This window comes from Erinaceus europaeus, chromosome 1, assembly GCF_950295315.1.
Source record: "Erinaceus europaeus chromosome 1, mEriEur2.1, whole genome shotgun sequence".
NCBI lineage: Eukaryota > Metazoa > Chordata > Mammalia > Eulipotyphla > Erinaceidae > Erinaceus > Erinaceus europaeus.
In genome coordinates this window covers 87,844,145-87,869,070 of record NC_080162.1, presented here as the reverse complement: position 1 = coordinate 87,869,070, position 24,926 = coordinate 87,844,145, and the positions used below count along the sequence as shown (strand labels likewise).

General features: G+C 45.1%; 1 protein-coding gene across 7 annotated transcripts in view; it reads right to left on the bottom strand.

Annotated features, from left to right (window-relative positions):
* SGK2 (serum/glucocorticoid regulated kinase 2) overlaps nt 1-24,926 on the bottom strand; it is a 43,289-nt gene that overhangs the window by 5,340 nt on the left and 13,023 nt on the right. For 3 of the 7 annotated variants that reach the window (XM_060190408.1, XM_060190410.1, XM_060190402.1), the window contains 9 exons: nt 24,161-24,218; nt 23,868-23,951; nt 22,203-22,334; nt 19,788-19,900; nt 19,485-19,521; nt 17,567-17,653; nt 13,783-13,878; nt 11,359-11,514; nt 2,562-2,651 (listed from right to left, as the gene is read on the bottom strand). In XM_060190408.1, the coding sequence (XP_060046391.1) occupies nt 2,562-2,651; nt 11,359-11,514; nt 13,783-13,878; nt 17,567-17,653; nt 19,485-19,521; nt 19,788-19,900; nt 22,203-22,334; nt 23,868-23,951; nt 24,161-24,218 (853 nt within the window). The remainder of the gene's footprint in view (nt 1-2,561; nt 2,652-11,358; nt 11,515-13,782; nt 13,879-17,566; nt 17,654-19,484; nt 19,522-19,787; nt 19,901-22,202; nt 22,335-23,867; nt 23,952-24,160; nt 24,219-24,926) is intronic. The other 4 variants (XM_060190432.1, XM_060190421.1, XM_060190438.1 and 1 more) reach the window with 4 other exon arrangements.

Here is a 24,926-nt window from a genome sequence, read left to right as displayed (position 1 = left end):
GCAGGGGGAAACATCACAGCCTGTGAAACTGCAGTTTTCTCTTTTATCTGCAGGTATCTCTTTGTCTCTATCTCCATCCATCCATCTCAGTTCTCTCTGTCTTTAACCAGTAAATGAATAAATTAAAAATTGTTTGATGTTACCTAGTTGGTGGTGGTTTGTTATGCAGCAAGAGCTAGCTGATACAATCTGGGCAAAGATACATAAAGAAGGCATGAGAAAGCTTTGTGAAAACTATGGTAGATATAGGAGGGGATGGGGAAGGGAGATGAGGGATAATTAGTGGGTCTCTTTGGTGTAATGACATTGGAACATTGGTGGTGAGTATCATGTCTTTCATGTATATATGAAACTATACTCCTAAAGTTGTATAACCAATACATTTTTTTAGGTATTTATTTATTCCCTTTTGTTGCCCTTGCCATTTTATTGTTGTAGTTATTGTTGTTGTTATTGATGTCATTGTTGTTGGATAGGACAGAGAGAAATGGAGAGAGGAGGGGAAGACAGAGAGAGAGAGAGAAAGACACCTGCAGACCTGTTTCACTGCTTGTGAAGCGACTTCCCTGCAGGTGGGGAGCCGGGGGCTCAAACCGGGATCCTTATTCTGGTTCTTGCACTTCGCACCATGTGTGCTTAACCCACTGTGCTACCGCCCAACTCCCCCTAATATATTTTTAAAAACAAAATCTAAAGTTTGCCCTTAAGACCATAATTAACGTAGGACTGAAACTTTATATAGCCACTAACATTGATAAAGTTTTAAAGTGACTATAAAGTTTTATGTGACTTGGGGAAATACTGGTCTTTTAAAAATATTTTTATTTTATTACTGAACAGAGACAGAAATGGAGAGGGGAGTGGTAGGTAGAGGAGAGAGAGAGACACCTGCAGCCCTGCTTCACCACTCGTGAAGCTTTCCCCCTGTAGGTGGGGACCAGGGGCTTGAACCTGGGTCCTTGCACTCTGTAATGTGTGCGCTTAACCAGGTGCACCACTGCCTGGTCCTGGCGAAATACTGTTTTATGTGACTTGGGGAAATACTGGCATAATTTTTTGGTATAAAAGGGATAGGTATATAGTGTGAGTTCATGTAAAAAAAAATGCATAGAGAAAGAAAAGACTGGGAGGAAACATTCTAATAGTGATGAGACAGTAAGGTTTTTCTCCCTCGTGTTTCAGAAGTCTCTGTTCTACAGTATTCTACAGTAAATGCATGCTATTTTTCACTATCGGGAAAAACAACCATTCAAAAAAGTTAAGTTGCTAATAAAGTATCTCAGAAAAGATGACATTTCTTGCATGTGTGAGGTCCTGAGTTCAATCCCTGGCACACATGAGAGAGAGAAAGAAAGAAAGAAAGAAAGAAAGAAAGAAAGAAAGAAAGAAAGAAAGAAAGAAAGAAAAAAGGAAGAATTCCATAGATTTTTTTTCCTCTCTCATATATTTATTTGGGGAAGTGGCTCAGTGATAAGAGTATGTACATGAGACCCTGAATTCAATTTCTGACACCACAATCAAAATACACACACACACACACACACACACACACACACCTGGGGAACCAACATAATGGTTAGGCAAAAGCTTTTCATCCTTGAGGCTCTGAGGTCCCAAGTTCAATCCCCAGCACCACCATAAACCAGAGCTGAGCTGTGCTCTGGTCTATCATGTGTGTGTGTGTGTGTGTGTGTGTGTGTGTGTGTGTTGTTTTTTGAATAATGTATTTATCTGATAGACACAGAAAGAAACAAATGGAAGGGGGAGATGTGATCCAGGAGATGGTAGTGGGTAAATCACTGGATTCTCAAAGCATGCAGTCCTGAGTTCAATCCCTGGCAGAGCATATACCAGAGTGATATTTGGTTCTTTCTCTCTCTCTCCTCCTATCATTCTCATTAATAAAATGTTTTAAAAAAAAAAGGAGAGGGGGAGAGCAGTGATACATGCAGCACTATTTTACTATTTGTGAAGCTTTCCCACTGCAGGTGGGGGATTCAACCCAGGTCCTTCCACATGGTAACATTCGTGCTCAATAAGGTACACCATCACCCAGCCACCACACTATGTTTCCTTCTCTTATTGTGTGTGTGTGTGTGTGTGTGTGTGTGTGTTTTAACATCACTTTATTTTCTTTTTTGCCAGAGCACTGCTCAGCTCTGATTTATGGTGGTTTGGGCATTTATGGTAGGAACCTGGAACTCAAGAGACTCTGGCATGAAAAGTCTTTTTTGCATAACCATCATGCTATTTCCCCAGCCCTTATATCATTTTACAAGACTTGCTTCTCGGTATGCTATGTGACATGAAGCACTTTACAAACTGCAATGGACTTGGCAATGAGGGTTAAGGGGTGTGAAAAATAAAGGAGTAGCAGTACTGTTCCTCATATACTGGCTTCTAGATTCAGTTCTGCTTCTATCTCACTGGGTGGGTCGGGACAGACCATTGACTTGCTCAGCCCCTCAGTTTTCACATCTGTAGAAAGAGAGTGAGCCCAGTGCCCTGCCAGGTTCCATCAACTCTAGGATTCTAGAACCTAGAAGGCAGTGATCTCTTACCACATTTGGGTTGAAAGGTGGAGTCAGCCTCTTGTGATACAAGTCGTCCCAGTTTATGGGGCTGAAGAACATATGGTTCTTTATCTCAAGCTGCAGGAAGAAGGTGTTGATCAGAAGCAGCCCTCCTTTAAGCACTCTCCCCTCCACCTCCCACATACAAACACTTGGAGCCTTAAGGCAACTGAAAATGTAGCTTGTGGTCTGGCTGGTTTTCTGGGACCAAGGAGCATTCTGTAATAGGGCTCTGCCTTCTAGCATCTAGAACCCAACTCCTCCTCCAGATCTTAACTATATATATTTTTAATTATTTATTTATTTATTCCCTTTTGTTGCCCTTGTTTTATTGTTGTATTTATTGTTATTGTTACTGATGTCGTCGTCATTGGATAGGACAGAGAGAAATGGAGAGAGGAGGGGAAGACAGAGATGGGGAGAGAAAGACAGACACCTGCAGACCTGCTTCACCGCTTGTGAAGCAACTCCCCTGCAGGTGGGGAGCCGGGGGCTTGAACCAGGATCCTTACACCAGTCCTTGCACTTATGCCATATGCGCTTAACCAGTTGCGTTACCACCCGACTCCCCTTAACTACATTTTTTATATTTATTTATTATTCATTGGCTAGAGATGGAAGACAGAGATGGTAGGGGGAGAGAAGAGCTGCACTGCTACTCTGCTTGTGAAGCTTTTCCTCTACAGGTGGTGACTGGAGGCTTGAACTGGAGTCCTTACCCACTGTAACATGTGCACTCAACCAGGTACACAGAAATTGACATGGAAGACAGAGATAGAGAGGGAAAGGGAAAGGAGAAGAGAGAAGAGCTACACCATTTCTATGCTCATGAAGCTTTCTGCCCTGCAGATGGGAACTGGGGGCTTGAACCTGGGTCCTTGCACATTGTAATAGGTGCACTCAACCAGGTATGCCATCATCCAGCTCTCTCATTTTTATAAGCTGGGGCCTCATGCATGTGCGATTTCATCACTTCTGGGCTGATTTGCATTCAAAGAGGGGAGAAGCACCACACCACCAGATCTGCCCCTGGTGCCATGGCACTCCCGTGGGTGCTGGGATTCAAACCAGTGCTATAAACGTGACAAGGCATGTAGCCCACCTGGTGAGCTACTACTCTGACATAATCTGTTTTGCAAAACATGATCCTGCCTCTCTGTGTCAGAATATGCCTCTGTTCCCCACCATGGATCCAAAATACTCCTAGAAGATTACCCAAGATCCTGGCAATGCTGCTGACCTCTAAGGAACTGGGTGACTGGAGGGGTGTTTTCTGAATATTCTTTGAGCTTATGGTCCATTACACTTTTTAAAAAAAATAATACACTTTAAAAATTTTTTGTGTTTATTTATCCCCTTTTGTTGCCCTTGTTGTTTTATTTTATTTATTCTTGTTGTCATCATTGTTAGATAGGACAGAGAAATGGGGGGGGAGACAGAAAGGGGGAGGTAAAGACACCTGCAGACCTGCTTCCCCACCTGTGAAGTGACTCCCCTGCAGGTGGGGAGCCAGGGACTTGAACCAGGATCCTTATGCCAGTCCTTATGCTTTGTGCCATATGCGCTTAACCCGCTGTGCTACCGCCCGACTCCCAATCATACACTTTTTAAAGATGTAAATGCCGGCAGGGAGGACTTCCGGAGGCGGAGCTATGAGTAGCAGATCGATTTCTCTCCTCTCCTCTCCTCTCCCGGATCAACTAGGAATACCAAAGGAGACCACCCGGACCGAAACAAGACAGGACTAGAATGACCACAGGAACCCAGTAAATCACTCGTGAGTACAAACACGTGTGGCTGGTGACAGAGAGGAGAGAGGGGACTAAGGAGAGATTAAGTGGCTGCTAACAGTTCAACAGTTTATCAGTGGAGACACCACCTCCAGTCTGCTCCTCAACAAGGGGACAGCTGAAGGGAGGAAAGGACTCCCCAGAGACTCACTAAGTGCAACTCTGAGTCTCCATTGCTACTACCCTCAGCATCTGGAGCAGCAACAGGGAGGGACACCAAGGGACAGAGATCTAACTGGGAAACTCAGGAGAAGACCTATACCTCGGTGGCATAGCTGAGGGGCTGTGAAAGTCTCTTTGCATAACCACTAGATTATCTCTGCCACACCCTGCTTTATCTCTTGGTCAGGAATCAGTGATTAAGCTAAGAAGTCTATTGATAGTTTAAAAGCCCTCAGGCTCCCATAGCCTACAGGGAAGAAAAAAAAAGAGGCTTTTACACCACTGAGCTCCAACTCAGGGATTGAAAAAACAGTTAACATATATAAAATGGTTAAAACAACAAGAAAAAATATTGGAGACTCGAACCAGGACAAGAGTCCACCTAAAAGTCCTCCAGAGGGTGAAGCACAAAACAACGAGTTCAACATCCAAACATTAGCTAAGGAAATAATCACAGGAGTGAGTAAAGAATTTGAAAAAATTGTAATCAGAAATGCAGGAACAACAAATGAGAATATGGAAGAAAATTCTAATTATCTCATGGTTATTAGAGAGCTGAAAGCTGAAATCGCTGAGCTAAGAAGGCAACTAGCTAAACAAGCTAAAACAGTATCAGAGCAGGGTAACAAAATAGATGAACTCCAGAAAGCAGTAGAGGGGAGAGAGAACAGAATCTATGAGGCTGAAAACAGAATTAGCAAGATTGAGGATGAATTAGAGACAACGAAAAAAGAAGTAAGAGATCTCAAAAAGAGATTAAGAGATGCTGAAAACAACAACAGAGTCCTATGGGATGACTTCAAAAGAAACAATATACGCATTATTGGCTTACCAGAGGAAGAAAGAGAAGGGGAGGAAGAAAGAATTCTCCAGGCCATAATAGCTGAAAATTTCTCTAGTCTAGACAACACCAAAGACATAAAGATTCAAGAAGCCCAGAGGGTCCCAAACAGAATTAACCCAGACCTAAAGACACCAAGACATGTCATACTTAGATTGGAAAGGAATAAGAATAAAGAAAGGATCCTGAAGGCTGCAAGAGAAAAACAAAGAGTCACCTACAAAGGAAAACCCATAAGATTAGCAGCAAAGTTCTCCATACAAACACTACAGGCCAGAAGAGAATGGCAAGATATCTACTGAGTGCTCAATGAGAAAGGCCTTCAGCCAAGAATACTATATCCTGCTAGACTGTCATTCAGACTAGATGGAAGCATCAAACCTTCTCAGACAAGCAACAGTTGAAGGAAGCAACCATCACCAAACCTGCCCTGAAAGAAGTTCTGAAAGGTCTCCTATAAACAACCAGACCACCACAAATAGGACATATATCAAAACACTCTAAAACTCTACAAGAATGGCGTTAAAATATCTTCATTCTTTGCTATCAATAAATGTCAATGGCCTGAATTCACCTATTAAAAGACACAGAGTAGGAAGATGGATCAGAAAACACAACCCAACAATATATTGTCTACAGGAAACTCACCTAACGCAACAAGACAAACACAGACTTAAAGTGAAAGGATGGAAAACTATCATACAAGGCAATGGCCCACAAAAAAGGGTAGGAACAGCTATTCTCATATCTGACATGATAGACTTTAAAATAGATAAGATTAAAAAAGATAGGAATGGACACTACTTAATGCTCAGAGGATCAGTTAATCAAGAGGACTTAACAATTATTAATATCTATGCACCCAATGAGAAGCCATCTAAATACATCAAACTTCTACTGAAAGAGCTACAGCAATATATTAACAGTAACACAATCATAGTAGGGGACCTCAACACCCCACTATCTCAACTTGACAGATCATCCAGGAAGAAAATCAGTAAAGACATAAGGGAGCTAAATGAAGAGATAGATAAACTAGAACTACTGGACATTCTCAGAGTCATTCATCCCAAGAAACTGGAATACACATTTTACTCAAATCCACATGGATCATTCTCAAGGATAGACCATATGTTAGGCCACAAAGACAGCATCAGCCAATTCAAGAGCACTGAAATCATCCCAAGCATCTTCTCAGACCACAGTGGAATTAAACTAACACTTAACAATCAACAAAAGATTAGTAACAGTCCCAAAATGTGGAAGCTCAACAGTACACTTCTTAACAACTCCTGGGTCAAAGAGGAAATCAAGGAAGAAATCAAAATGTTTCGAGAGTTCAATGAAAATGAAGACACAAGCTATCAAAATATTTGGGACACAGCTAAAGCAGTCCTAAGAGGGAAGTTCATAGCTATATAAGCACACATTAGGAAACAAGAAAAGGCACAAATAAACAGCCTGATTGCACATCTTAAAGACCTAGAAGAAGAACAACAAAGGAATCCTAAAGCAACCAGAAGGACAGAAATCACTAAAGTTAGAGCAGAAATAAATAACATTGAGAATAGGAAAACCATACAAAAGATCAATGAAAGTAAATGTTGGTTCTTCGAAAGAGTAAACAAAATCGACAAACCTTTAGCCAGACTCACAAAACAAAAAAGGGAGAAGACCCAAATAAATAGGATAGTAAATGAAAGAGGAGATATCACAACAGACACTGCAGAAATTCAACATATCATGTGAGGCTTCTATGAACAACTATATGCCACCAAGCTAGAGAACCTGGAAGAAATGGATGATTTCCTAGATACCTACCAACTTCCAAAACTAAGTCAAGAGGAAGTGGATAACATGAACAGGCCCATCACAGCTAATGAAATTGAAACAGTTATCAAAAATTTCCCCAAAAATAAAAGTCCTGGACCAGATGGTTTTACAAATGAATTCTACAAAACCTTCAAAGAAGAACTAATACCTCTACTTTTAAAAGTCTTCCAGAAGATTGAAGACACTGGAATACTCCCTGCCAGCTTCTATGAAGCCAACATCACCCTGATACCAAAAGCAGACAGGGACACAACCAAAAAAGAAAACTACAGACCAATATCTCTGATGAACATAGAAGCGAAAATATTGAACAAAATTCTAGCCAACCTGATACAGCAGTATATCACAAAGATTGTCCATCATGACCAAGTGGGGTTTATCCCAGGCATGCAAGGTTGGTTTAATATACGTAAATCAATCAATGTGATCCACCACATCAACAAAAGCAAGACCAAAAACCACATGGTCATATCAATAGATGCAGAGAAAGCCTTTGACAAAATACAACATCCCTTTATGATCAAAACACTACAAAAAATGAGAATAGATGGAAAATTCCTGAAGATAGTGGAGTCTATATATAGCAAACCTACAGCCAACATCATACTCAATGGTGAAAAACTGGAAGCATTTCCCCTCAGATCAGGTACTAGACAGGGCTGCCCACTATCACCATTACTATTCAACATAGTGTTGGAAGTTCTTGCCATAGCAATCAGGCAGGAGCAAGGAATTAAAGGGATACAGATTGGAAGAGAAGAAGTCAAACTCTCCTTATTTGCAGATGACATGATAGTATACATGGAAAAACCTAAGGAATCCAGCAAGAAGCTTTTGGAAATCACCAGGCAATACAGTAATGTGTCAGGCTATAAAATTAACATTCAAAAGTCAGTGGCATTCCTCTATGCAAACACTAAGTTAGAAGAAATTGAAATCCAGAAATCAATTCCTTTTTCTATATCAACAAAAACAATAAAATATCTAGGAGTAAACCTAACCAAAGAAGTGAAAGACTTGTATACTGAAAATTATGAGTCACTACTCAAAGAAATTGAAAAAGACACAAAGAAGTGGAAAGATATTCCATGTTCATGGGTTGGAAGAATTAACATCATCAAAATGAATATATTACCCAGAGCCATCTACAAATTTAATGCTATCCCCATCAAGATCCCAAGCACTTTTTTAGGAGAATAGAAAAAATGCTACAAATGTTTATCTGGAACCAGAAAAGACCTAGAATTGCCAAAACAATCTTGAGAAAAAAGAACAGAACCGGAGGCATCACACTCCCAGATCTCAAACTGTATTATAGGGCCATTGTCATCAAAACTGCTTGGTACTGGAACATGAACAGACACACTGACCAGTGGAATAGAATTGAGAGCCCAGAAATGAGGCCCCACACGTATGGACATCTAATCTTTGACAAAGGGGCCCAGACTATTACATGGGGAAAGCAGAGTCTCTTCAACAAATGGTGTTGGAAACAATGGGTTGAAACATGCAGAAGAATGAAACTGAATCACTGTATTTCACCAAATACAAAAGTAAATTCCAAGTGGATCAAGGACTTGGATGTTAGACCACAAACTATCAGATACTTAGAGGAAAATATTGGCAGAACTCTTTTCCTTATAAATTTTAAAGACATTTTCAATGAAACGAATCCAATTACAAGGAAGACTAAGGCAAGTATAAACCTATGGGACTACATCAAATTAAAAAGCTTCTTCACAGCAAAAGAAACCACTACCCAAACCAAGAGACCCCTCACAGAATGGGAGAAGATCTTTACATGCCATACATCAGGTAAGAGTTTAATAACCAATATATATAAAGAGCTTGCCAGACTCAACAAAAAGACAACAAATAACCCCATCCAAAAATGGGGGGAGGACTTGGACAGAATATTCACCACAGAAGAGATCCAAAAGGCCAAGAAACACATGAAAAAATGCTCCAAGTCTCTAATTGTCAGAGAAATGCAAATCAAGACAACAATGAGATATCACTTCACTCCAGTAAGAATGTCACACATCAGAAAAGGTAACAGCAGCAAATGCTGGAGAGGGTGTGGGGTCAAAGGAACCCTCCTGCACTGCTGGTGGGAATGTCAATTGATCCAACCTCTGTGGAGAACAGTCTGGAGAACTCTCAGAAGGCTAGAAATGGACCTACCCTATGACCCTGCAATTCCCCTCCTGGGGATATATCCTAAGGAACCCAACACATCCATCCAAAAAAGATCTGTGTACACATATGTTCTTGGCAGCACAATTTGTAATAGCCAAAACCTGGAAGCAACCCAGGTGTCCAACAACAAATGAGTGGATGAGCAAGTTGTGATATATATACACAATTGAATACTACTCAGCTGTAAAAAATGGTGACTTCACCGTTTTCAGCCGATCTTGGATGGACCTTGAAAAAATCATGTTGAGTGAAATAAGTCAGAAACAAAGATGAATATGGGATGATCTCACTCTCAGGCAGAAGTTGAAAAACAAGATTAGAAAAGAAAACACAAGTCGAACCTGAAATGGAATTGGAGTATTACACCAAAGTAAAAGACTCTGGGGTGGGTGGTTTGGGAGAATACAGGTCCATGAAAGATGATGAATGAAATAGTGGGGGCTGTATTGTTAAATGGTAATCTGGGGAATGTTATGCATGTACAAACTATTGTATTTACTGTTGAATGTAAAGCATTAATTCCCCAATAAAGAAATAAATTATTTTAAAAAAAAGATGTAAATGCCTATTGGGTGAGGACCAGACTTCATTAAAGTCCAGTTATTTAAACTGGCGAGGGATGGGTAGAAAATGCCCTGTCGTATGCTTTACATTGGTTTGTTCTAGCCCTCCCCTGCCAAGAGAATTGGATCAGTCCTGTTAATTTCGTGGGCCTGCTTGGCCCCGCCCCAAGGAACCCCGAGAGAGGGTTCCTGAGTCAGAGAGTTCCTGAGTTCCTGAGTTCTAGAGTGGGAGAGTTCCTGAGTTCAAGAGTAAGAGGGAGTGCTTGTGCCGCCGCAAAGAGACAGCAGAGTTCTGTTTGGTGATTAGTTTGTCTTAGTTTATGAATCGTTGTTCCTGAATAAAGAAATACAGCTTCCCTGCCCAGCCGTTGTCTCTGCGTCTCTGTTACCCGCCGTGAAGCAAGCCAGGCCGGCAAGAGCCTCCGAAAATTTTAACAACAATGCCCTCAATGTTGTTTCACTTTATAGCATCTGGCATATGAGGCTGTTGTTTCAAACACTTAACAAGGGGAGCAGGCAGTGGCACACCTGGTAGACTGCATACATCACCACACATAAGGACCCAAGTTCAAGTCCCCAGTCCCCACCTACAGGGGAGAAGCTTCATGAGTAGTAAAGCTATGCTACAAGCTCTCTGTCTGTCTATCTATCTATCTCCCCTCTCCCTCTCAACTTCTCTTTGTGCTTTCAAATGAAATAGAAGGGAGGGGTAGGAAAGGAAAAAAAATGGCCTCTGGGAGCAGTAGATTCATACTGCTAGTACCAAGCCCCAATAATAACCCTGATGGAAAGAAAAAAAGTTTAGTCCACTCACTCTGCACAGATGTGGCAGGAATTTCTTAAAACTTAAATCAGGTCTTACCACCCTACTCAAAATACCCTAGAGTTACAGTCATGCCCTTGTCCTCACTGCAGGACTTTTGCAAGTGCTATGCATAGTATCTGCAATGCTTCCTCCTCATTCTCTGCATTAAGGGACTCCCTTCTCATGGTGCCAGCCACAGCATAACTGTCACCTCCTCAGAGAAGACTTCTGTGACCATGTCAACTTATCCCTCCCTTTACTGCTCATCTTGGTTCAGTGTTCATTTTTTTTCTGATATTGTCACTCTAACAACTGCTTACAGTTGTCCTCCCCCAATCAACTAAATAAGGGTAGACGCCCAGCCTATTGGATTCCTGTTACCTAACTCAAAGCCTGGCACATAATAGGTGCTCAGTAAATACTGTGGAGTTTAAAATGACTGAAAGCAGTAATCAGACAGCAGTTGACTGTGAACCTCCCACTGAAGGAGTTTTCAGTGTCTGGTCTTAGAGGACAATTCGATGTGCCTTATGTGCTAGATGGTGCCTCTGCCAGAAGCTGAGAGTCCCAACAGGGCCCAGAGGTCACCTACAAAGTCATTTTTGGAACCCAGCCTCTGCCTCTGGTCTTTGTGGAGAAGGCCTTGTAGGAGGTCACAGGCGGCCACCGTCCGGCCCCCAGGGATCTGCAGCGGCTGGTGTAGAATGTTCTCATACATCTGAGCCACATCTTGGCTGTAGAAGGGCGGCTGGTGAGAGAGGGAGAGAAGCTGATCAACCATGTGAAAGTAGGCAAAGGTCTTGGGGAAACTTGGAAGAAAACGGAGTGGGGAGCTGGAAAGCTTCTGCCAGATCCAGGTCTTATGCAATAACTCAAGATGGGAGATTAGAGAGAGGCAAAAAGCATAGTGGAGGGGGCTTGTGGAGATCAAGCTGCTGCTCCTCACCCGTGTGGAGAGAGAGGGGATCCCACAGGAGCACCCCCTAGCCTACTTCTCTTCAGCCAGTTTGTGTACCCACTTTGTATTCTGCATAGTTCACACACTGCCCTCCCATCATTTCATTGTTATCTCACAACCATTCTTCAAGACAGGTAAGATTTCAAATCAGAAGAAAAGACCCAGAGAGAATGAGTCACACAGCCAGAGAAAGAGCCCAGACCCTGCTTATACAGTCTCTCCTGATGCTCTTCCTCTGTTCTCCTCTGCCAGCTCTTCCTTCTCCTGCACTCCAAAGCCTTTTCCTCATATCCATCAAACCATGTTGGTGCAATCACCTGAGGCAAGTCCAGACTGGGGGGTGGGGGTGGTCTGTACATGGTGTCTGAGGACTGGGTTCAAGGGTGAGTTCTATAACCCACCACTACTATGACCTTTCTGAGTCAGTTTCCCTTTCTGTAAAATAAGAAACACTTGGGGGCTGGGTGGTAGCATAGCAGGTTAAGTGCACATGGCGCAAAGCACAAGGACAGGTGTAAGGATTCCAATTTGAGCCCCTGGGCTCCCACCTTCAGGGGGGTTGCTATACAAGCGGTGAAGCAGGTCTGCAGATGTCTATCTTTCTCTCCCCCTCTCTTTCTTCCCCTCCTCTCTCAATTTCTCTCTGTCCTACCAAACAACAATAACAGCAATGACAATAGCAATAAATACAACAACAAAGGCAACAAAATGGGGGCAAAAGGCCTCTAGGAGCAGTGGATTCATAGTGCAGGCATCAAGCCCCAGTGATAGCCCCAGAGGCAAAAGAGAAAAGAAAAGAGAAGGGAAGGGAAGGAGAAGGGGAAGGGGAAGGGGAAGGGGAAGGGGAAGGGGAAGGGGAAGGGGAAGGGGAAGGGGAAGGGGAAGGGGAAGGGGAAGGGAAGGGAAGGGAAGGGAAGGGAAGGGAAGGGAAAGGAAAGGAAAGGAAAGGAAAGGAAAGGAAAGGAAAGGAAAGGAAAGGAAAGGAAAGGAAAGGAAAGGAAAGGAAAGAGGAAAGGAAAAAAGAAAAGAAAAGAAAAGAAACACACTGTAGTGCCAAGCTCCAAAGGAATAAGATGTGTGTTGTAAGTTGCAAAGTTCTGGGGGCCAGGTGATTGAGCACCGAGTTGAGCACATGCGTTAACCATGCTCAAAGACCTGGGTTTGAGCCCACAGGTGGTGAGGCAGGGGAGCTTCATGAGAGGTGGAGGAAGTACTGCCGTGTTGGGACATGAACACAAACTGAACATCTTGTCCATGTTTATACTAGGAGTGGGGAATTGCTGGGAGATGAATGTAATTAGCATACAGCTGATGAAAGTAGTTAGCATACGGCTGATGTCAGGCTGACAGACTTATGTAAACCCACAAGGGATTGTGGGTGTGTTGGAAGTGATTTGAGCGCCAGCCTACTGAAACTAGCTCCCTTTTTTCCTGCACATTCTCAGTGTCTGCTCTTCTCCCCAAAGGACCACCATACTGCATCTCCCAGTACTCAAACACATGTAGCCTGAGCTCTGGTAACTAATTTAAGTACACATGGTCCAGGCCCTCGCCCCGGGCCATAGTGACTAACAAATATCTCTGCCCCATTGCCTATTTTGCTATACCTAAATAATACTGTGCCATACCTCTGTACCATAATATAATAATCTCCCGATTTGTTTAAACCTGAGCCAAAACCCACACGAAAGTCTTTTGTTTTAGTTACTATACTGCAGGTGTCTGTCTTACTCCCCCTCTACCTCCCCAGACCCTCTCAATTTCTATCTATCCCATCAAATAAAGAGAGGGGGAAGAATAGGGGGAAAATGGCTACCAGGAGCAGTGGATTCATCAAAGACCTTATAGGCACTAGAGCCCCAGCAATAACCCTGGTGGAAAAAAAATATCTGAACATTACTGGAAAAGTACATATACCTGTATAATCCTTACATTCACTTTGGCATCATGTCTTTAAACTTAGCATGGAGAGAAGAGGGCATTTCCCTGAGCAGAACATGCAAAGGAGAGAAGGCCCCTCCTCTTTCTAGAAATGGGTGTCCCTTGTACCCCACTCACCAAGCCGTGCAGCATCTCATAGAGAACTGCCCCCAAGCACCACCAGTCCACTGCCCGATCATAAGGCTCTTTGCGAAGCACTTCAGGAGCTAAGTACTGTTGAGGGAAAACACACTTGTCAGCCTCAGAGTCCCCATTTGTAAGCAAAACTGGTGGAGGAACAGATCACTAGGGGTTGATCCTGTTGTGGTCAGCACTTGACTGCATGTGTTCATGCAGTGTCATTCATCAAAGACCTGATTAGAATGGGACCTTAGCAATGGGCTGCGGACATAGGGGCAGGATTGCCCTGGACAGTCGCATATGTTGTGCACTATACAAAGCACTGGCTAAAGGGACAAAGAAGCTGAAAGTCTGACTGTGATTCATTCATCAAGTCCAAGTCTTAGTCCAGGGCTATATTTGACAAATTAATTTTGTTTAAATGAATACCTCTTTTTAAAAATGTGATGCTGGGGGGGTCAGGCTGTAGCGCAGCGAGTTAAGTGCACATGGCGCCAAGTGCAAGGACCGGAATAAAGATCCCAGTTCAAGCCCCCAGTTCCCCACCTGCAGGGGAGTCACTGCACAGGTGGTGAAGCAGGTCTGCAGGTGTCTGTCTTTCTCTCCCCCTGTGTCTTCCCCTCCTCTCTCCATTTCTCTATGTCCTATCCAACAACAAACAACATCAAAAATAACAATAATAACCACAACAAGGGCAACAAAATGGGGAAAAAATGGCCTCCAGGAGCAGTGGATTCATGGTGCAGGCACTGAGCCCCAGCAATAACCCTGGAGGCAAAAAAAAAAAAGTAATGCTGGGACTTCATACAGGCAGGTTATCAGCACTCCCAGGCCAACCAGTTCACTCTTTTAATTTGAGGTAGATTGAGAGAGAAGAAATATGGTACCACTGCTGCACTATCCATACTGGTTCCACATAGCACCAGGGCTCAAAGCAAGGGCCTTGAGTGTGTGTGGTAAGGCAAGCATGCTCCTGGATGAGCTGTCTCTCAGTGCTTCAGGAAAAGTGTTACCCGCAAGGTCACATGGAGGCCTTGGCAGAGCAGACAGGTCTGTGTGAATTACTGCTGAGATCCACAAATGTTGATCCCCACACTTTTGGTGGCTGGAAAAGGAAGGACTGGTGTTTTAATTTGCCACCACTCTAAGGCGTTTATCCATTGGACATGTGAGCATATGCACCCCTGTGTTCATAAATGAATTATGGCCAAAGAGTGAAAGCAGCCTAAGTTCCCATCACAGGTGTCTGGATAAAGACATTCTGGGGTATATACTCTGTCATCAAAAAAGACAATACTGTTTCCTTTGGGATAAAAATGGATGGAACCGGAAGTGACTATGCTTCATGAAATAATAAGTAAACTGATACACATGTATATACAAACAAACAAGCAAACACCTAGGTGCAAACAATCTATTTCTAAGACTTTGCATGAGCATTATGGTGGTTATCTATGGGAGGTGGGAGGGAGGGGACACAGAACTCTGGTGGTGGGCCTGGTGTGAAACCGTAATCTTATAACCCACTATTTAAAGATGAAAAAAGAAAACCAGAAAGAAAAGAAAACACATTTGCCAGCACTGATCTTTTTATTTTATTATTTTTTGCCTCCAGGGCTATTGCTGGGGCTCGGTGCCTGCACTATGAATCCACTGTTCCCGGAGGCCATTTTTTCCCTTTTGTTGCCCTTGTTGTTTATTGTTGTTGTTGTTGCTGTTGTTGCTATTGCTTCATTGTTGTTGGATAGGACAGAGAGAAATGGAGAGAGGAGAGGAAGACAGAGAGGGGGAGAGAAATATAGACACCTGCAGATCTGCTTCACTGATTGTGAAGTGACCCCTCTGCAGGTGGGGATCTGGGGGCTCTAACTGGGATCCTTATGCTGGTCCTTGCACTTTGCACTATATGTGTGCTTAACCTGCTACGCTACCACCCAGCCCCCTGCCAGTACTAATCTTAATGGTCAGGCTGAGCCCCTCTGTTGCAAATGAACTTCAGCCTTTGGGCTAGAGCTGCCCATCAGAGCAACCATCAACCACATGAATGCTTAAAACGTGATTCATGTGAACTGAGAGAGACTCTAAGTGTAAAATTACCCTGGAGGGGCCTGGCGTGGTGCACCCAAGTAGCGCACACACATTACTATGTGAGAGGACTCAGGTTTAAGCCCCCAGACCCCTTATGCATGGGGCAGATTTCATAAGCAGTAGAGCAGTGCTGCAAGTGTCTTCCTTTCTCTCCCTTTCTCTTCTCTATGTCTCTGTTTCTTTTAGAAAGAAAGAAAAACATCCACCAGGGGCAGTGGAGTTATCATGCACGTACTGAACCCCAATCATAACTCTGGTGGCAAAAACTAATAACAATTTAAAAAAAAACTATGTGCAAGGACCCAAGTTTAAACCCCTGGTCCCCACCTGCAGGGGAAAGGTTCATGAGTGGTGAAGCAGGGCTGCAGATATTTCTCTTCTCTCCTCTTCTCTTCTCTTCTCTCTCTCCTCTCCTCTCCTCTCCTCTCCTCTCCTCTCCTCTCCTCTCCTCTCCTCTCCTCTCCTCTCCTCTCCTCTCCTCTCCTCCTCTCCTCTCCTCTCCTCTCCTCTCCCCTCCCCTCCCCTCCCCTCCCCTCCCCTCCCCTCCCCTCCCCTCCCCTTCCCTTCCCTTCCCTTCCCTTCCCTTCCCTTCCCTTCCCTTCCCTTCCCTTCCCTTCTCTTCCCTCCTCCTCCTCCTCCTCCTCCTCCTCCTCCTCCTCCTCCTCCTCCTCCTCCTCCTCCTTCTTCTTCTCTCTCCCTCTCTCTCTGTCTCTTTCTCCCTAATACGAACACGGCTTAGCTCTGGCTTATGGTGGTGCAGGGGATTGAACCTGGGACTTTGGAATCTCAGGCATGAGAATCACTTTGCATAACCACTATGCTATCTACTCCCTCCTCTTTTCCCCTGCTTTACCTCCCCCTCTCTTCTCAATTTCTCTCTGTCTCTAACCAATAACAAACAGATAAAAATAAAAAAAATTAAGTAACAGCCTGGATTTTAAAGACTTAGCTAGAAAAAAAAGAATAAAATATTTCAACAGTGTCTCTAAATGGCTACTGGAAACATTTTAAATATTTTATTTGTTCACTCATTTATGTATTTACCTACTAGATAGAGACAGAGAGAAATTTAGAGGGAAGGAGGAGACAGAGAAGGAGAAGGAGACACCTGCAGACCTGCTTCACCACTTGTGAAGCTTCTTTCCTGCAGTTGGGCAGCTTGGGCTTGAACCCATGTCTTTGTGCACAATAATGTGTGGGTTTGATCAACTGGGTTTATCGCCACCCAGCCCCTGGAAAAAATTTAATTTACTGCTACATATTTTAGTTTGCAAATCCATTTCTGTTGGACAGCTTCTCTCTCTCTCTCTCTCTCTCTCTCTCTCTCTTATAAAGCATATATTATTAATGAGAGGGATAGGACAAGAGAGAAAGAACCATACATCGCTCTGGTACATGTGCCCCTGGGGATTGAACTCAGGACCTCATGCTTGAGAGTCCAACACTTTATCCACTGGACCATTTGGACAACTTCTCTACAGAGCTTTACCAGCAGCTGACTGGACCCCAGGACCCACTAGAGATGGTGGGCACACCATTGCATGGATAAGAAATACAAGACTGAGCATACAACCAGTCAGGAGAAGTGCTTGGGTGGAAGGAGTGAGCCCCTCAGTTATGACCTGTTGACTCTACTCAGGACCTTTGGCCTCTACCCCTCACAGCCTGACCTCTCCTAGGAGGCTTAGCTCACCTCAGGGGTGCCACAGAACGTAGATGTGGTCTCTTCTGGCTCGACACCTTCCTTGCAGAGGCCGAAATCTGTCAGCACCACATGGCCCTGTGGAGGAGTAGTGAGAGCCAGTGTGGAAGGGTGAAGAAGCCAACATAATGGCCAGGCCTCCTGGGTCTCTGAGTGGAGCCTCCAAGCCTGAGCTGGAGCTGCTGCCCTGGGAGTTGGCTTCTGGGCTGTGGGTCTAGGCCTGGGGAGATGGGGTTCCAGTGTCTCCTCTGGCTGGTCACAGGCTCAGCCCTATGCCCTAACATGGTGCAGCTCCAGACTGTCCTTGATAGAGGGGAGACCCAGAAAGACACCACACCTTGTAGGAACTGGGCCAAGAAGGTAGAGGTAGTGGAGTGAGTGGACACTTGAAGCTTTCTTCAGACTCCTTTTTAGGAGTGTGTGTGTGCGTGCGCACACACACACACACACACACACACACACACACACACACACTCACACCTCCCACATTCAGTTATACCTCCTCCCAAGGAGTAATCCACATCCTCTACAAGGACCCAGCTTTATTTATTTATTTAGAGAGAAAAGAAAGGATAAGGTGCTCAACTCTGGTATAAGGTGGTGCTAGACATTGAATCTGCAGGCCTCTGGGGCCTCAGACATGCAAGTTGGTGCTCTAACAGGCTGGGACATCTTTCCTGCCCCGTCTGAAACAGTTTTTTTTTTTTTTAATTATTTTATTGTCACCAGAGTTATTGCTGGGGCTCAGTGCTTACATGACAAATCCACCACTCTGACAACCACTTCTTCCTTTCTTTCTTTCTTTCTTTCTTTCTTTCTTTCTTTCTTTCTTTCTTTCTTCCTTCTTCCCTTCCTTACTTCCTTCCTTCTTTTCCTTCCTTCCTTCTTTTCCTTCTTTCTTTTCCTTCCTTCCTTCCTTCCTTCCTTCCTTCCTTCTTTCCTTTATTCCTCTCTCTGCTTATTTTTCCTCCAGAGTAAGTACTGGGGCTCAGTGCCAGCACTATGAATCCACTGTTCCTGGTGGCCATTTTTTTTCATTTTATTGGCTAGAACAGAGAGAAATTAAGAGAGGAGGGGGAGATAGAGGGAGAGAAAGAGAAAAATAGACACCTGCAGACTGCTTCACAGCTTGTGAAGCTTCCCCTCTGCAGGTGTGAAGTGGGGGTTCAAACTGGACCCTTGCACAGGTCCTTGCACTTAGTACTATATATGCTTAACTAGGTGAACCACCACCCAGCCTCTTTCTCTTTCTCTCTCTCTCTCTCTTTCTCTCTCTCTTTTTCTTTCATACAGTGAGAAATTGAAAGGGGACAGGAGACAAAAAAAAAAAAGGCAGAGAGTAAGAGACACCTGCAGCACTGCTTCACCACTCATGAAGCTTCCTCCCTGCAGGTAGGGACTGGGATTTGAACCCAGGTCCTTAAGCATGATAATGTGCACACTCTACTGGGTGCATCACTGCCTGACTCCTTCTGGAACAGCTTTAAAGAGACACTCCAGCTCAGGGCCTCCTCAGTCTTACACAATCAGCTGGAGTCTCACCTGCAAGCATACAATGTTGAGTTTCTTCTTTTGCTCAATCCTGCCTCCTCATCCCCTTAAAGGTGGGTGTCTTGAGAATGTTCCCCCTTAAATGTCTGCACTATACCCTCCATCCCAGAGTCTGATTTCAGGGAGACCAGTTTAAGACATGAGGTGACTATAACGCTCAAGAACCTCTACCTGGTGCTACCTCTGCCCCCACAGATGCACACACAGGTCTTGTGCACATGATACAAACATATGTATACATGTATGGGCTTGCATGCACACACATACATGAATGTATCCCACTCCATCTGCACACACATCCCTGGGTACATATCAATGGCATACATGTGCAGTTGGGCACACGTATAGAAACACATACCTGTGAGTCCAGGAGAATGTTCTCTGGTTTTAGGTCCCTGCAGCAAATAAGAGAAAAAAAGTTCTATGATGTCTCAGCACATAGCAAGGAGAAATGGGGACCGGGGTCCTGATAGCAGGAGTATCAAGGAGAGTCACAGTATAGTCCTGGACCCTAGAAAGGACAAGACTCCTTGCCCTGCTGGTGGTTGCTCCTTTTCAGACAAAGCACAAAGCTCACTGGGATTTCATCAGGTTTTAGGGTGCATCCAAACCCAGGATGTGGGGCAGTACAGCCTGGCCTTTGGTCTCAGGCAGGCCTCACCTGTAGATGATGTTGAGGGAGTGCAGGTAGCCAATGGCGCTGGCCACCTCTGCTGCATAGAACCGGGCCCGGGGCTCCAGGAACCTGCGCTCCCGCTGCAGGTGGAAGAAAAGCTGGAGGAAGAGGAGAAGGAAGAGGAGGAAGAGGATGGGGAATGGAGGAGGAGGAAGAGGAGGGAACAAAGAAAAGGGGCAGGGGAGGAAGAGGAGGAGAGGGAAGAAGAAGAGGAGGGGAAGAAGAGGGGGAGGATTAGGAAGAAGAGGGAAGGAGAAAAGGGAAGAGGAGGAGAAGAGGAAGGAGGAATGGAGAAATGGAGGAAGAGGAGAAGGGGGGAGGGAAAAGAGGAGGGTGAGGAGAAGATAGAGGGGAGGAGGAAGGGGAAGAGGAGGAAAAAGGGGGAGGAAGGCGGGGGGGGGGTGGGAGACATGTAAGAGGGATTCCTGGTATTAGGGTGGGACTCCAGTTCCTAGACTGCAGAGGGGGGCACCTGGATTAGTCACCCCTTCCCTAAACTGCAGGAGACTCAGATGGACAAAGGTACACAGGGCCAGCCCCCTGCCCCACAGTGTTCCAGTGTCAACAGAAGGGGTTAATTAGCATAGACACTTACTGCATTCTAGGTACCAAGCCAGACTCTTATACCCCTATTTAATGAATGAATGAGTGAATGAATGAATGAATTTTTATTCAGCCCTGGCTTATGGTGGTGCAGGGGATTGAACCTGGGACTTTGGAGCCTCAGGAATGAGAACCTGTTTGCATAACCATTATGCTATCTACCCTTTGCCCCACCCCCTAATTTAATTCTCATGAAGACCCTCAGGGATTGGAGTCCAGAGGGGTGTGGGGAGGATCAAAACAGTCTGGAGACTTGGTCAGACAAAGCACATGTTTGTAGTTGTCAGACCTGGCATTTGTTTTTCTTCCAATCCAGATGAGACCATGGCTATGACTATAAAACTGACCAGACTCTATCTGGCAGTGGAAGGATCACTCTGATTGGCTTTGATGGCAAAACAAACCCATCGCCTCTCAGCCCAAGAAGGGGCTCAGTGGATGAAGCTTTGGACTCTCAAGCATAAAGTCCTGAGGTCAGTCCCTAGCATCATGTGTGTCAGAGAGATACTCTGGTTCTCTCTCTACCCAACAAATATATCTGAAGAAAAAAAGGGGGGTGAGTGGTAGCGCAGTGGGTTAAGTGCATATGGTGCCAAGCGCAAGGACCAGTGTAAGGATCCCTGTTTGAGTCCCCAGTTCCCCACCTGCAGGGGGTCACTTCACAAGTGGTGAAGCAGGTCTGCTGGTGTCTATCTTTCTCTTCCCCTCTCTGTCTTCCATTTCTCTATGTCCTATCCAACAGCGAACAACATCAACAACAGCAATAATAACCACAACAAGACTACAACAACAAGGGCAACAAAAGGGGGAAAAAATGGCCTCCAGGAGCAGTAGATTTATGGTGCAGGCACTGAGCCCCAGCAATAACCCTGGAGGCAAAAAAAAAAAAAAAAAAAAAAAAAAACCCAAGGGCAACAAAAGGGGGGAAATGGCCTCCAGGAACAGTGGATTTGTAGAGCAGGCACCGTACCCCAGCAATAACCCTGGAGGAAAAAAGAAAAAGAAAAGAAAGAAAGAGAAAAAGGGGATGGGGGTGGTGGGTGGTGTATCCAGTTGAGGGCACATGTTACCAGTTCAAGGTTTCCCTCCCCGCCTGCAATGTGTGTGTGTATGGGGGGGGGGGTGTTCATGAGCATCGAATAGGAAAAAAAATAAATAACAAAGGAAAAGATGGCAGCTGGAAGCATTGAGTTCACAGTACTGGCACTGAGTCCCAGTGATAAACCTGGTGGCAAAAACAAATAAACAAATATATATATATATATATATATATATGATCCACCACCACCCCCAGAGGATATAAGGATATAGGACAGAAGTCCCCATCTTGGCATTAATCCAAAAGGCATGTCACACAGTTGTCCTTGTCCACAGAGACTGAATGAAGAGAGAGGACTGTGGCATATCCCAACTATGCTCTGGGTCACCAGGTGGCCTCAGTCTCTCTTCACTATAGTGAATGGTCACTCTGCTTATGGTCCCTGGTGTATAATAGAGAAGCTGGAAATCCAACTGCAGAACTCTTCTAACTATGACCTTTCCCTGATCTACTGAAGAGCCTATGGGCAGCTCAATGTGAGGAAGCTGAGAAAGGCTCCCAGATAAGAAAGCATGCAGACCAGCATCTATGGCCAGGTAGGTAGCTTCAAACAAGTGAGTTGCTTCAAGGAGACAAGACAAGGCGATTCCAGAACCTGGTGCAAACAGGTGTGGGCTGGAGGCTTCCAGCTTGAACTGCTCCAGGAAAGTCCCTCCTCACCACCACCACCCTCCCCCCCCCCCCCCCCGCCTCCCTACCTCACCCCCGTTGACGTAGTCAAGCACAAAGTAGAGTTTCTCGGGCGTCTGGAAAGAATAGCGCAGGCCCACAAGGAAGGGGTGCCGTACATTCTTCAGGAGCACGTTACGCTCCGCCATGATGTGGCCCTGCTGTGGAGGTGCAGACGGACTTGAGTCACCATCTTCCACAGCCCCTCGCACTCTGGCACAGTACCTCCTGGCCTCGTGAGTGGTGGCTGCCCTGCCCACCTTCTCATGCCCCAGCTCAAACACCTACCATGACTCCTAGTTGCCCTCAGAACCAGGTCCAGGCTTTTTGCACGGTGCTCAAAGTTCAGCCTCATCAGCCTTGTACCCATGGATGCAGCTCCAGACCCTGGGTCATAGCACCCTGCCCTCCCCCAGCCCAGGGTGATAAGTAAAACACATATGACAGCCCAAGTGAGTTCCAAGGAAATCTTCTAAGAGGAAAGAGGTCACACACTAGCCACATTCATATGGTTTTCCCTCTCTGCATACCCTCTGCAGACCATCAGAGCCCTACCTTCGAGGGCCAGGAGGTGGCGCACCCAGTTAAGCACACATATTACCATGTGCAAGGACCTGGGTTTGAACCCTGCTCTCCCCACCTGCAGAGGGGACACTTGACGAGCAGTGAAGTAGTGCTGCAGATATCTTTCTTTCTCCTTCTTTATCTCCCCCTCCCCTCTCAATTTCTGTCTCTATCCAGTAAATATATACATATAAAAGAATCCTACCTTCAAGACCAGCTGCAATGGTCACCTCCCTCAGGAGTCCCTCTGATCCCCAGCCCCAAAGATATCCTTGTTAACATTAACTCCCTGGGGCTAGAGGAATAGATTGTGGGGTATGACACCCACCTTGCCATACAGTAGGATAAGATTCAAGTCCCGGTACCACATGGGATTATGTAAAGCTGAAGGCAGCTCTGGTCTGTGGTATGTGTGTATGTGTGTATGTATGTATGTATGGTATGTATGTATGTATGTATGTAAAAAAGCAGCCCATAGGGAGTTGGGTGGTAGCGCAGCAGGCTAAGAGCAATGGCGCCAAGCGCAAGGACTGGTGCAAGAACTCTTGTTTGAGCCCCTGGCTCCCCACCTGCAGGGGTTGCTTCACAGGCAGTGAAGCAGGTCTGCAGGTGTCTATCTTTCTCACTCCCCTGTCTTCCCCTCCTCTCTCCATTTCTCTTTGTCATATCCAACAACAATGACATCAATAGCAATAATAAAAATAACTACAACAATGATAAAACAACAAGGGCAACAAAAGGGGAAAAAATAGCCTCCAGGAGCAGTGGCTTTGTGGTGCAAGCACCAAGCCCCAGCAATGACCCTGGAGACCAAAAAAAAAAAAATTAATTAATTAAAATAAATTTAAAAACCAGCCCATAGTGGTGAAATCAGCAAGCTCAACTTATCAAACAAAAAAAATCATTAACTCCTCTCTCCTGGGTTCCTTGACTTGAACTTTAATCCTCTCAGGACCTGCTCTTCCCTTCTCCCAATGCTGGGGCTTTGAGACTCTACTCAGCTGAGTTAGAACTCCAGGATGGTTGTGACCATCTCTACATCAAACTTCGTAACACTCAGACTTGGGACCCACTTGGGAAGCCATACATGCTGGGGGGTTGAGAAGCAGGAGAGGAGAGGCCTCTGGTACCTCCTTCTTCTTTAAGATGGACTTTTTCTGCAGCACCTTCACTGCATAGAACATCCCATCTGACTTGCGCTTGGCCAGAAGGACCTGAGTGGAAACACACACATTCAAGGTCCTGCAGGTAATGGCTCCTCCAAGCTTTGCATTTCTCCACTGCAACCCAAGGTCTCTAGCCCCGGCCCTGCTTCATCATCTGCAGATCACAAATTCCTTCTTTGTACAAAACAAGTGAAAGGAAGGAAGTGGAAGAAGCTGGAGAAGGGAAGACCCAGCCCCCAACCCTGTGCACCCCTCACCTTCCCATAGTTCCCTTTGCCGATGACTCTGAGGAAGTCAAAGTCGGTGGGCCGGGCACTGGAAGGAGAGGGAGAAACCTAAGTCAGACCTTTGAGATCAAATCTATTTCTATTTATTTGGTGGCTATGGGGCTTTGCACATGCACAGTTTCACTGTAGCCTCTTTTATATCCAGATAGGTAGGAAGGGAGGAAGGGCTGAAGGGAGGGAGGGACATCATAACACTGAAGCCAGTAGCACCCTTGGGAAGTGCTAAGGCTCAAATTTCTGCCTTGCAAACACAGCAAGACTCACACCCTACCAGAAGAGCTATCTCTCTGTCCTCTGGGTTTTTTTTTTTTTTTTTTTTTTTTTTTGGTTTCTAGCATGAGCTAGGTGGGTCTCATTATTGCTGAGGCTCAGTGGATTCACTATGAATCCACTGCTCCTGGTAGTCTTCCCCCCCCCCCCATTCTATTTGACAGGACAGAGAGAAATTGAGAAGGGGAGATTGAGAAGGAGAAAGAAAGAAGGACACCTGAAGACCTGCTTCACTGCACATGAAGATTCTCCCCTGAAGATGGGGAGCAGAGGCTTGAACCTGGGTCCTTGCTCATGGTAATATGTATACTTGACTGGGTACAAACTGGGCCCCTAGGCTCCTGTTTTAATTTTAGCTAAAGAATACAGGGATGGAGGCCAGGATGGTGGTGCACCCAGTTAAGTGCACATAATACAAAATGCAACCACCCACACAAGGATCCAAGTTTGAGCATCTGCTCCCCAT